Source organism: Nannobrachium achirus (genome assembly GCF_963921795.1).
Source record: "Nannobrachium achirus genome assembly, chromosome: 4".
Classification (NCBI taxonomy): Eukaryota; Metazoa; Chordata; class Actinopteri; order Myctophiformes; family Myctophidae; genus Nannobrachium; species Nannobrachium achirus.
Window position 1 is genome coordinate 21435216 of NC_137813.1, and position 14444 is coordinate 21449659.

Genomic DNA, 14444 nt, shown 5'->3' on the forward strand with positions numbered 1-14444 from the left:
TTAGATTTATACTTTTGGGATTGTATAAATGCAAGTTTACCTTTTTTTCTTTCTTTCTTTTACTTACTTTAGACTCAAGCTGGGATTAGGGTTAGGATTAGACATTAGGGGTTTGAGTTCTGCAAAATGTTGTGGTCAAAACCCGTTTTGACCATAAGTTTGCCTTGTCCATTTATGCCCATATAGGAACATCAAAACACGTCATACTGATGACATTCAATACGTAACCATGGCATTTTTTGTTGACTCATGTGGCGTACGTGATGTCAGAGCCTTTTATGATGTGATGTCACAATGAGTCAGCGCTTGCGCTAGTTTCCTCAGGAACAGCCTGATGTCAACAATCAACTCCGCATACGGAGATTCCGAACGTTTCGCGCCAGTTCGGGGAAACCGCACATCGGGTCGGGTCGAGGCCCGGCACTGCACTCCGCACCGCGGCGGGGAACGCGCGTGCCAAATCTGAAGCCGGTGGGACGAACGGTTCTCGAGATACACAGATTAGATCTACGCACGCTCACAGAGATTTCTCGCATCTATATTAAGATTAATCAGGCATAACTCTAACTTTAACCCCTGAACCTAACCTCCAAATGCCTAATTCTAACCCTAATCTCATCCCGAATATTTACTCAACCGATAGCTCACATTCTAAAACAGGGTGCGGCACTGAGAAACAGACATTGGTATGTGTGTGTGTGTGTGTGTGTGTGTGTGTGTGTTTGAGAGAGAGAGTGTTGTATTTTTATACGGGTCATATATTTTGCCAGAGCAGACACAATGGGCAGCAGTGACAGAGAGGATATGTGAGGGCAGCGTTCCGTCCTGTGTCTGGATCGAAAAACAAGAGCGCCGACTGTGTGAGCGGCTGATGACTAAGCAAAACGGACCGGTCCCAGTAGTCAAACAAACCACAAGTTGGATCCCTGCGACAGGAAGAGGGATTTCACTGGATCACGCGCCGCGCGCACATCAAAACGCCAGCACCTGTCTGGCTCCGTTGCCCACATTGGTCCCCAGGGGTGTCACAAGGGGGGGAAAAGTGGGACTGAGTTACTAGGGCCCAAGGTGGAGGGGCCTTGATTATTTTATACTTTAGCTATTGAAGAATAGCAGATATACAAGCTCACAGCGCGTGTAGATCTGCTATTTTTGAAAAGTCGTGAAAATGTGTGCAAATCTTTGAATATACAGTATGTATTTTTTTAACTCAAATTTTGATTCTGGGGGGTCCCTGGAACAAAATATTTTGAGATGGAGGTCCGTGGCCAAATACAGATCATTCTGGGGGTCCTTCACGTGAAAAGGTTTGAGCACCACCTTAGAAGGATTTGAAATATTCAAAGACTTGCACAAATGTTCACGATTAAAAAAAAAATAGCAGATCTACAAGCTCGCAGTGTATATCTGCCATTTTTCAATAGTTAAAGCACAAAATAAGGCCTAATAATGCGTCCCCAGTCTAAATGGGTTAAACCCCCTCCCCCTATGAAGAAGATTCATGGGGGCCCCACAGTGAATCCTTGTACCCTACCCAGGGCCCAGAATTTGGTGCGACACCCCTGCTGGTCCGGGTTTCCCATCAATGGACCAGAGATCACAGCTTCCAGAGTTAACCGTAATGCGGGGTGGACTTAATGGAGCTTTACAAAACAACAGACACACACACACACACACACACACACACACACACACACAAGCACACACACACACACACACACGCACACACACACACACACACACACACACACACACACACACACACACACACACACACACACACACACACACACACACACACACACACACACACACACACACAGAACTTCAAAGTGGCCTTGATCCAGGGCAAGGTCAAGATCTGTGGCGACTAGTGGAGTCGTTTGATCCTGCGACCCCGCCCGGGCCGGAGCTCCGTGAGTGGACTTAGGATGGACTGGTCAGTTAACACTGGGTGGGAGAGGATTAGTGGGCCTTACTACAGCTGCCCGTGCAATTAGAGAGAGAGAGAGAGAGAGAGAGAGAGAGAGAGAGAGAGAGAGAGAGAGAGAGAGAGAGAGAGAGAGAGAGAGAGAGATGAAAGTGTAGTGGCTGGCGGCAGGGACGTGCCGAGAATGTTAGAGAGGCAGGGGCTGAAATTTCTAAAAGGGCCTTTTGGTGAAAATATCGAAAATAGCAGACCTCCAAGCTCACAACACGTCGCGCTGCGACGCGTTGTGAGCTTGGAGGTCGGCTATTTTCGATGCTTGACTTCTACACAGAGAGGGAAATTCTTTCAACATAAGACGCTGCATTCAAGTTCAGGAGAGTTTGCTTGGACAAGGCAATTCTCTTGAATGCTGCCTTCGGGTAAGGCATGGAACGAGGGCATTTGTGTTTCTTTCACCATAGTAAAAACTGCATTCCTGATCTGGAGAGGGCACTTTTTTACTGACGGATAAAAGAGCAGGGGCTCAAGCCCACTTTGATGTGTATGTGTGCACGTGCCTGGCTGGCTGGCGGTGCAGATGACGGAGGCTTACGGAGGATAGAAGTTAAGTAAAGTGATGTCTCAGCACCAAAGACGAGCTCACACACACACAGGCCCCCTAACCCTCCAGCACACACACACACACACCCCTCATCCCCCCACCCCCACACCTTTGGACTTAAGAGTCTGAGACAAACACGGAGACACTGGAGATGAGACAATGGAACAGAAGGGGATTTACACGAGTCACTGAGCCAGCAAGAAATAATAAAGACGTATCCTGCTGTGTGTTTGGTCTCAACAGGACCCTGAATGGGGGCCTTTGTGATGTCTCCGTGTCAAACAACTTCTGGAGAGAACTGGAACGGAGTCAGTAAAATGGAATGGAGTCCGTATGAAGACATACTAATACTATACCGCTGGAGGCCACTTCAAAACGTTTGATAAGAGTTTCAAAAGGAGGCCCGACGGTTTAGCCAAGCACACAAATATTGCTTGGGTCTGCTTCAAAGTGGGGTTTTACGTTAAAAGCAACAAGACCAGCTATGATCTAAGGGTGAAGTAATCATATATATTTATTTGCTGCAGAAAGTTCTTTACTGATTGCTTTACTGGTTTCTAGGGCAGGGGTCTTCAACGTTTTCAGGCCGAGGATCCCTTAGTTGAGAGAGAGATGAAGCAGGGACCCCCCACAAACTTTTTTTTAGATTCCATATAGTTTCATCGTTTGACAGCACAATCATCAGTGTATTTTGGCTTCATGTCAATTTGTGTTTGCAGATATTTAACCACTTGAACCATCAATACTTAATAAACTTGACCTTTCACTCTGCACTTGGTCTGGTCTTTTTCCCCTCTACACCAAACTTCTTAGCCGAAAATAGCAGATCTACAAGCTCACAACACCTCGCACTGCAAGGCGTTGTGAGCTTGTAGATCGGCTATGTTTTTCACTGCTTCTGCTTCTTTTTCACTGCTTCTTAAACGTTTTTTCTATTTTTTCTTATGAAAATTATTCGATTTTCAGATTATATTTATGAAAAACTTTAGAAAAATGCTGGAATAGTTTTTAATTGACAGAAAGTTGTGATTTTTTGGATTAAACTTTTTTTTCTTTATATTGACATTTTTAAGTGTAGGAAACAAAAAGTTATTTACTTGTGAGCCACAAAAATCGGTCCGCGACCTACAATTGGGTCCGTGACCCACTGTTTGAGAACTACTGCTTTAAAACATCAAAAGGATCAGAGCCTCCCTGGCCTAAGTGTCTGCCCAACTCCCTGTCCAGGCCTCAATCATCTTCTGCCGTGCTCACTGAAGCAGCTCCCAATGATCCACAATGCCACAGCACGGCCTGGTCCCCTTTTGCATTCCATTCGATGGCTTCCGGTTGCTGCCTGCACCCAGTTGCAAAAACTTGGACACTGCTCCTACAGATTTTGCCCTAAAATCACAGAACGTGGTACACAGTATCTCTAAAGTCATGTCATCAACATGGATCTGTCCCATTTCCTATATTCCCTCCTGATTGACTACGATTGCCTTCTAAAGTTTGTGTATGCGGTCGCTTTTCTCCCGATTAGGGAGTCTTACCGGTAAATATATGGTAATTGTGTTGGGAACAAATCAAATCAACCTTTATTTGTATAGCATATTTACAACAGCAGATCTGACCGAAGTGCTGAACATGATAAAATCAATAATACAGAAACAACAATACCTAAAATGCAATGATACAAAACCAAATATACAAGAGTTAAGACAACAGAAAGAAAGAGTTATATACAACTAAAGGTAGTGGAGAACAGGTGAGTTTTTAGGATCTAATGGGAAGGGGCAACATATTCCAGAGCCTTGGGCCCGCGGCGGCAAAAGCGTGGTCAGTCTGTCCAAACTTTTTTTTGATAAATGATAGTTATACTATGTTGGTTACTTTTTAACCTTTTGTTATCTAGATCTGTTTTGCTTGACCACAGGGCTCAGAATTGATATTGAGATAAGGTTTGATTTTTTTACCTGGTACCCTACATTAGTTTCTTTTGAAGCACTACGTTGTTTATCTTTGCAATGCAACTTCTGTGCCTGGTTGTTGGTCGACTAGGGGTTCCTGCTACTTCCTCTGAAGTCGCTCTGGATAAGAGCATCTGCTAAAAGCAGAACCCCCAGTTGAAGACCCCTGGCGTAGATGGTATATTTAGTCTCTCTGTCTCACCTGACTGTGTGGCGATGAGCTGCAGCTGGAGCCTCTGTGGGGAGTAGCTGGACCAGTTGGTGACGGTGGCAGACAGCCAGGCCAGCAGCCGCTCCATGTGACGTCTGTACAGCTCAGCCAGCGAGGAGAGGTCCTGCACCTTACACAGCCACTGGACACTCTCTAAGGCCTGGGCGTGGGCGGGCAGAGAGAGACACCAAGGGGAGAGAAAGAAGTCATGTTTTAGTTTTGCAAAAGAAAACAATTTTGTTTGAGCTAGGTTTTCTTTTTTTTGCTTCAAATCTACACAAGCTTTTAGCTTGTTTTTGCTTTAGATCAAGGGTCTTCAATGTTTTCAGGCCAAGGACCCCCTTAGTGAGAGAGACGAAGCACAATCGTCAGTGTATTTTCTTTTCACTTCAATTTGTGTTTTCAGATATTTAACCACTTGAGCCGTCATTACCTAATGAACTTTCACTCTGTACTTAGTCTGCTTTTTTTACCTCTTCTGCGAGCTTGCAGATCTGCTATTTTTGGCTAAAGTTCTCCGAATATGGACACTAGGGTTCAAGTTGTAAATATAAAAAGGATTGGAAGATTTGGAGGACCCCCTGTAGTAACTCTGAGGACCCCCTAGGGGTCCCGGATCCCCTGTTGAAGACCCTGCTTTAGATGACGTCTACAGGAGATGGTTGGAGTGACGTCATGCGACCGCAGGGAGCAGTTAGTATCAAAACCTCCGCCTCATGTCACGCTCCATATATGGCCATTAATTCATTATGACTCGCGTCACGGCAACCACACTTGTGAATTAAATTCTGTCCTTGTCCCTTTTATTCCCACATATGGAGATTCCCGATGTCAACAATATTAAGCCCTTATCTGGGAATGCCCATATCTGGACATATTGTGTCAGTCTCATGTGGTCTATGACGTCAGACATCTATGGTGTCAGACGTCAGTCATCTCCATATTTGGGAAAATAATGGCCACATTTTGTCCAACTTAAACAACCAACCAGGTCTGTGCATTTTTTTTGGTCAAAGTTGATCCCATTTAACTCCTGCTTCGGAACTGTGCCATATTAAGAAGCTCTGTTGTATCAGTGCGACTTCGCCCTTAGGGCGAGATCGCTTCTCGCCCTTAGGGCGTCTCACTAATAGTATATACTGTATTTGGTCAGCACCCCATAACCACTTGAGCCTTACTGTCACACAGCGAAGATAGACAATCCAGAAGCTCACAGTGCGCTGTGTCGCAACATGTTGTGAGGTTGTAGATCTGCTATTTTTAAAAATCTTCTATAATGACTCATAATAGGGACGTCAGCTTGAAAGTGAAGAAAAGCTTGTAGATCAGTTATTTTTGGCAAGTGGCACATAGGCTTTATCTGTTACACGAGGAAAAATATCAGTAACAATCCAAGAACAGAAAGGTAGAGGAGGATGAAAAGACTTTGGGGGAGGAGAAAGTGATGGCGACGCAGGAAGTAGTGCCTAAAACCCCCAAACAAATCCAGCTGTATTCTGGTAGCGTCGGGAAGTGTTGTCACAGCACTACGCTGGGAGTCACCCGGCGAGGCGTGTGAAAGCATGGGAAGAACAACAACGGAGCATGAGACACCACAAGGTCCTACACATAAAAACCCGCTTAGGAACACAAACACATACGGAGGATGTCTCTCACACACAGAGCAATAAAGCGCTGCCAAAAAAAAAAAAAAAAAAGAGGCAGGAATGAGAGATGGGAGAGTAAATAGACAGATTAGTACTTCGGGGCGAGGGGAAATGACCCTTTGGGTCACTTCATTGTCCCCTTCGCAGTCCCTCAGGGACGGTCGGGGACACAGACAACCCCTGAATCATATTTGACCCCATGGATGGACGCGCGCGCGCACGCACACACACACACACACGTGCACACATCCTTACTTCATAAGTGAGTAGACAAGTCTGAGCTGTCCCGTGATGGGAAAGACAAGCTGCTTTTCTGGGAAAACGAAAACGCTGGTTTGTCTCTGTCCGGGAATGTCCACAAGCCACCCCCCACCCCTTCTCTCTCTGTCTCTCTCTCTTTTCCAACTGGCCTTCTCTGATGGTGGTCAGCATCTGGACACACACACACACACACACACGCACGCACGCACGCACGCACACACGCACGCACACACTGGCAGTGCCATGTTGTGGTGTCTGGCGGCCGCCCGTGCCAGCGCCTTCACTCTCCTTCCCCTCTTTTGTTAAGGCAGATTTATACTTCGTCATACGACAGTGCCACCCGCCCAAAACAACAAACGCCGTCATGCGGACGGACCATAAATTGGTCTTTAGCCGCCTCGGAGACAGACAGACAGCAGGGAGACAGAATGGGGTTCCGTGTGGTTAGTTACAGAGGCCGCCGCTGGCTTCACTTTGCTCTCTCCCTCCTTCTAATATAGCGTCGTTGTCGGGTGAAAACCTTGTATGTCCAAAACCGTTCGTTTATCATTAATCATTTAAAAATGATTCAAACTAGTGAAAACAGACGATCTACAAGCACACAACGCCTCGCAACGCGAGGCGTTGTGTGCTTGTAGATCTGCTGTTTTCACTACTTTTGTGCGACGGCTTTGTATGATGAAGTAGGGCTTTACTTTGCGAAAGAACGTACAAATTTGAAACTTGGAGATACAAGGTTTCCACCCGACAACAACGATAGAAAGGTTTGTTTTCCGCGTTACAAATTCAAATCCGCGTGATGAGTGGCCGCTGCCACGTAGGGATGGGACGATAATCGTTATTAGCGTTTATCGTGCTAAAAAACGCTCAGGGTAATCGTATTGTGGAAATTTGAATTTATTGTGAAATGATCCTCCCCCACGCACTGGGATCAATTCACTTTTATTTAACGAGCTGCATATCCGGTTAGCCATTAAACGAAACGGGTATTTCTTACATTGATGCTCCTACATATTATCATGCAAGCACCAGTTAAAGTTACTTTCCATCCCTCATATACTGTGTGCACAGTGCACATCCCATAACCCACACACTGCACATCATTTTGGAGCTCATATCTTTGAACGGGTAAGGGCTAGTATTGATTATTGCGATAATATCGTAAATCAGAATTGTTTCGGTCACACTAATCGTGACATAACATTTTCATATCGTCCCGTCCTTATTGTCACGTGCCAAGGGCATCGCCCTGGCCCCGCTGCCTATCACGGCCTAGGGGCTGATGACACAGACAGACAGTGGCACACCTGCAGTGAGCGTCACACCTCACCTCACCTCCCTCTCTCTCTCTCTCTCTCTTTCTCTCTCTCTCTCTCTCTCTCTCTCTCTCTCTCTCTCTTTCTCTCCGTCTCTCTTGTACCGTCCTCCTCCTTTCACCAAGGACTGGATTTAAAGTTCCATTGCAAAGGTGCAATTTCAGCTCCTCTGGCTAAGTGGGTAATTATACCTCTGGCCGCAGGCACTTTGAACACGGACAAACGCCTGGCATTCCTTAAATAGCTCTCTTAGAGGGGAAAAAAGCAGTTACCGTTTCTAATAAAAAGCAGGGAAGGACATAGAAAATAGAATGGAATGTTAGAAATGCCATCTCTGAGTAGAGGAGACGTACGTGGGCGATAGTGGGTTTGCAAACCACTTTTTCCCACAGGAAAGAGCGCAGCCCAGGGCAGGGCAGGGAGTGCAGCACTCTGGAACTCTGGGATTTTGTGTGTGGAGTTTTGCCGAGATGGACGGCAAAAAGGTTAATTCGATTTTTGGCAGCAAGATTTCACGTTGACGTCTGTGTCAACAGTTCAACTTACTTCAGTGGTTCTCAACCTGTGGGCCAAATTATTTTGGGGGGGGGGGGGTCCCCAGATGATTAACTTAATGTGCAACATTGTTTTCTCACAAAACCAACATTCGGTTTAAGTGTATCTGCACATTTCTAAAGTGACGATTTAAGGACCTTTGTAATATATCTAAAATGATAAATTAAACATTGGCCAAATTGTCAAGTGAAAATAGCAGATATACATGCTCACAACGCCTTGCAACGCGTGGCATTGTGAGCATGTAGATCTGCTATTTTAACATTAGAACCGTGTTATACAAAATGTAATGCTTCAACTCTTAGTGCTTGTCAGGGCAGGCAGTTAAAATATGATTATTTTGGGGGTCGTGGACGGAAAAGGTTGAGAACCAATGCCTTAGTTGATACTGACAGTTCATCGATAGGGTGTGTGTGTGTGTGTGTGTGTGTGTGTGTGTGTGTGTGTGTGTGTGTGTGCGCGTGTGTGTGTGTGTGCTTCTCAGATCTAACCGTACCTTATCACTAAGCAGTGGCTCGGTGGACAGGCTCTGGACTGTGACCAGTACCTGCAGCAGCTGCAGACTGACTGAGCCACAGTCTGAGCCGCACTGAGACAGCAACACGTCCACACAGGACAACAACTGCTCCAAGTACTCCACCTGAGAGAGAGAGAGAGAGAGAGAGAGACAGAGAGAGAGACAGAGAGAGAGAGAGAGTTACATCAGTGTCATGAATACATTACAATGTAACCTTTTGTAACGTAATCAAATGGACCTGTAAAGGTCCATTTGATTTGATTTGTATACTCTCAAGAGTTAACACAATGCTGCCGCCATAGACTGCACTTTATTTTGAAGAGCCCCGGAAGCCACCGTGCGCGTGCATGTTGTGTAATCTGGCGATTCAAAAATTGACGTCCGTTTGTTTACAAACGGTCGCAAAACTAAAATCCCAACCCGGTGCCGACCATCACGGAAAAGTGTTGACGTGAAAAAGAGCAGTTTTCCGGCCTTTTCGGTGTTATTTGCACTTGATTCAGAGTTACAGCCGTTTTCATGCATCAGCACCGGCGGCCGCAGCAGCGTATGTTTACATGGTTACCATGGTAACCCTTATCTCGTCTGTGGACGGGTTTGTCTAGCAAAGTGTTTTACGAGAGAGAGAGACACAGACAGACAGACAGACAGACAGACAGACAGACAGACAGACAGACAGACAGACAGACACAGACACACACACACACACACACACACACACACACACACACACACACACACACACACGTGTGTGTCTCTCTCGTCTGCAGTCTGTGAACTCTTCTCCTCATAACAGTACAGTCTACCTTAGGGGTGGGCGATATGGAAAAATACAATATCACGATATTCTTCCAAGCTGTATCACGATAGCCTGATACTTCAGTCCGCACAATACCACCCCCTGTTGGTGGGTGGTGTGTAGTGTGGACTGAACCCGGAGATATTTTATTTTATTTCAAGCGCGCCTGAAGAGCGGGCGCATTGAATGGGCCAATCAGGGCTGTAGACTTGAGGCACGTGGTATGCTGGTCCGGTCCCAGCCCCCTCCCTTCGGAGCTGTTCTGCCCACGTGAGATTCCGTAGTGGACTCTGATTGGTGCTCTTCTGCCCACGTGAGCCGCTAGTGGACTCTGATTGGTCCGTGAAAACTGTCATGGCGGAGTCAGACTTGACTCGAATTCTTTTAATAAACAATACAATAGTGCCGTTTCATTACGTTTTAATACCATTTTGCACTAACGTAAACATGCAGTCATATAATATGTTATGAGAAATAACGTATTTTTGCAATGTCACGCCGCGTCGCCGTCGGCGACACACGGGGCTGTGTGTGTATGTGTATGTGTGTGTGTGTGTGTGTGTGTGTGTGTGACGTCAATAGGCTTTACCCCGCCCCCGCTGAAGTAGAATCTCCGTCCCCAGGCTCAGACTCAATCCCAAAACGAAGTGTGTGATTGAGTCTGGCGCTTGCAGTCAGGCTAGTATCACGATACACGATCTTATCACGATTCTTTTTCATGTTGGTTTTTATTGTTATTTTTCAAGTTACTTAACAGTACAACCACCAACAGACCATTTAGACCAGTGGTCCTCAAAGTGGGGACCAGGGACTAAATTGACCCTTACAATTATGTAACTCTGACAGTGTACAAATGAATTTGTACACTGCCAGAGTTAAGGAGAGACCTTGACATCTTAAAGTTTGAGAACCACTGATTTAGACCAAAATGTAGGGTTAAATGACTTCTGCAATGAATCTCTGTATTAACTCATTGACTGCCAAGGCACGAGTTTCACGAGTTATTACAGTACTCCCAGGCTGCCACAGCCCGAGTTTCCCGAGTTGGAAGCCATTTTGAAAAAAAAAAAAAAAAAAAAAAAAAAAAAATTTTTTTCAAATTTTTTTTTTAAAAAAAAAATTCTAAAAATGCCTCAAATGTATTAGGCATGATCGCAATTGCGCAATTGCATGTTTAGCCCCGTAACAAACACATCTTTCAAAATGTCAAAAATGGCTGTTTTGTCTGACTTTGAAGGCTTGTATCTCATGAATGCCTGAACGGATTTCCAAGCGGATTTTTTTGTTTGAAAGCTGTTAAAAAGTACTACACATATATGGTGCATGATCTAGGCATGGGCGTGCACGATCCGTGCACTAAAAATTGATCCGTGCACTAGAAATTTGGAAGGTGGCAGTGTTTGTTTTGTCTGACTTTGAAGGCTTCTATCTCATGAATGCCTGAACGGATTTCCAAGCGGATGTTTTTGTTTGAAAGCTGTTAAAAAGTACTACACATATGATGCATATATGGTGCATGGGCGTGCACGATCCGTGCACTAAAAATTGATCCGTGCACTAGAAATCTAGGATAGTGGCAGTCTGGTACTTGGGGGCCATCTTGAAATGGCATTCAATGAGTTAACAATTCAACAGGACTTTTTTTTTTTTTTTTTTTTTTGTTTGTTGTTCATTGTATCACAATATATATGATATTTCTGAAAAGGCATATCGTGGAGACATTGTATCGTCTCAACGATATTTACCACCAGTAAGACTCCCTAATCGGGAGATAAGCGACCGTAGGTCACTTATCTCCACAAATAGGGCAAAAATTTGTTTTTCCAAAAACTTCCGGATCCATGTTGATGACATGAGTGTAGACATACTGTGTAGTGATTTCCGTGATTTGAGGGCCAAAACTGTAGGAGCAGTGGCCAAAAATGTGTTTTAAAAATCGGCCTGTAGGTGGCGCTAGAAGAGGGCCATGTGAGAAATGAGGGGTGGGGTGTCCGCGTTGCCTTGGCGGACGATTAGGTACCGGCCCCGGCTCTCCCGGACGCTCCTAGCCCGAGTTACGGCATTTTATGTGAGCTGCAGTGGCAGGGGGTCCTCCACTGGGGGCGCCACCACTTTTGCATCCGTTCTGGAGCACCAGGAGTGGGTGGTCCCCGGGAATTCCCCGTGAGCAGCCCCGTTGGGGTGGTCATTTGGTAATTTTTGCACATTTGGTATTTTTTTTACACCTGGGGGTCCCGCAGGGACCTGGGGGTCCCTGGAACTCTGGGGGTCCTTGGAGGTTGTAGTTTGGCAGGCAAGGAGTTTGTGTGGAAATTTTGGCATGGATCGGGCCAACGGTGGCCGAGATATGAGCAGGGCAAAAGTGTGACGTGTGAGGTGTGACGGACTGACTGACGGACGGACGCACGGACACCTCGAGCAGCTTTCTGTAGTAAGTGCGACCTACGGTCGCAACAATATCATCCACCCCTAGTCCAGCTAACAGCCCACCCAAAGCCCCCGCAAACACACCAACCAGACCTAACCCTAAAAAAGTCACACAATACACTCACATTTTTTGTGTTTTAACTATTGAAAAATAGCAGATATACAAGCTCACAGCGCGGCACCGAGTGCCGCGCTGCGAGCTTGTAGATCTGCTATTTTTGATAAAACACACCGCAAACACACCAACCAGACATAACCCTAAAAAAGTCACACAATACAAACAGGAGTGAGCGGCCATCATCAGCGACATGACAGAGAGTGAGGCTTTCTTTCCAGCAACCTGAGTGTGAGATTGCTGTCACTTTTTTCACTCCCCCCCCCCCCCCCCCTCCTTGCTGGGTGTCGCGGTGAGCTCATGTTTAGACAAAGGCCCGAGGCCTGGGCTAATTTCCATGCCATCACTGGGATCACGGCCTCCTTTCCTGTTTTCCTCTGGCCTGTCATTAGTGGGGTGGATGGGTGGGTGGATGGGTGGGTGGATGGAGGGGGCAGGCATGGAAGGAGGCTGGAGGAGTTTGTGTGTTATGGGGTGGGGTGGGGTAGCCCCCTCCAGGTGTGTGTGTGTGTGTGTGTGTGTGTGTGTGTGTGTGTGTGTGTGTGTGTGTGTGTGTGTGTGTGTGTGTGTGTGTGTGTGTGTGTGTCTACCCAGTGTACCCTCATACCTCAAGACACCACTCACTCAACCTTTTGCCCTCCTGGGGTGAAATCGACAGTCTCTGGAGACAGCCACTAGGGGGAGCACTTCCTCTTCCCAAACCCATGCTTTTTTTAACACAGCAGTGACACTTCAGTCTGGGAAGGAAAGGAGCTCTAAGCCAAATAAATATGAGCAGAGGATTGATTGAAGATTGTATTAGCAGTTTGCTATAGGAAAAAAGTACAGTTTCATGACAGCAGGCCTACAGATCACTGGTACAAGGTCAACTAAAAGGAGATCCTAGTAAGCTTTATGGCTTATTTAAACAGGAACCACTTTATGCATCTCATTTAACATTGAAAGACAGACAAGACAACAGAGTACTTTGCATAATAGAGCCTGAACACACACACACACACACACACACACACACACACACACACACACACACACACACACACACACACACACACACACACACACACACACACACACACACACACACACACACACACACACACACACACACACACACACACTTGTGAGTTCATAATTATTTTAGGACGCAATTGTATTAAAGCCAATTATTTCAGTTATTAATCCTAAGCCTAAAAGCTCACTACACATGGTTGCTTTGTAGATCCGCTATTTTTGGAGCAACGACACTGACACACAACATACACAAAGTATGAATCAAGAATAACTCCGACCCCACCCCCTAAAACTAACCTAAAAACTAACCTAAAAACCCCAGGACAAAAGTCCACTCGTCCTCAACAATTTGCCCTCCAGGCCCCACTGTGGAATAAACTCCCTGTCGCACTTAGAACAACATACTCACTCCCTAGCTTCCGCCGTGGACTGAAGACTCACCTTTTCAGACTCCACCTAAACCCATAGCACTACTACTGAAACACTCAATGACCATACATGAAGCTAGTTAGCATTTTTTAGGTTTTTAGAAACTTTTTATTTTTTACTGATTATATTGTTTTTCTAGATTGATATTCATATATGCATTTGTTATATTGTTGTTGATGTTCTGACATATTATCTTGTTTATTATAGTGATGTATTATCCGCTTATTGTAAGTCGCTTTGGATTAAAAGCGTCTGCTAATGCCTAAACAGTAACTGTAAACTGTAACCTCTAAATTAGAGATGTTACGATCAATCGGCAATGGATCGGATCGGGCCGATCAAAGCGTGATCGGCGATAATCGGTGGTTTAGATCAAAAGGTAAATTCACCGATCCGATCCGATCGGTGCATCCGATCAACCAGCCGTTCAGTATGCCCACTTGAGGCCATTTTGGGGTATTGATTTCCACAGTGCTGAAGGAATAATTAGTTACTGCTATGATAATAAATACATAGTAATGCTGGTAAATAACTATAAGGCAAATATATAAATGAATTCATGAGTGAATGAATGAATTAAAGTTAAAACATTAACATTTAGAAAATATAAATAATAACTTGATCGGATCGGTGATTGATCGGTATCGGGTGATCAAACTTTTGCGATCGGTGCT

At 45.4% G+C, this 14444-nt stretch overlaps 1 protein-coding gene across 1 annotated transcript in view; it reads right to left on the bottom strand.

The window, feature by feature from the left end:
* Positions 1-14444, bottom strand: part of dnaaf5 (dynein axonemal assembly factor 5) — a 64236-nt gene that overhangs the window by 25200 nt on the left and 24592 nt on the right. Inside the window, exons 7-8 of the mRNA XM_080724803.1 lie at positions 8966-9109; positions 4683-4851 (exon numbers count right to left, since the gene is read on the bottom strand). Coding sequence (XP_080580929.1) covers positions 4683-4851; positions 8966-9109 — 313 coding nt within the window. The remainder of the gene's footprint in view (positions 1-4682; positions 4852-8965; positions 9110-14444) is intronic.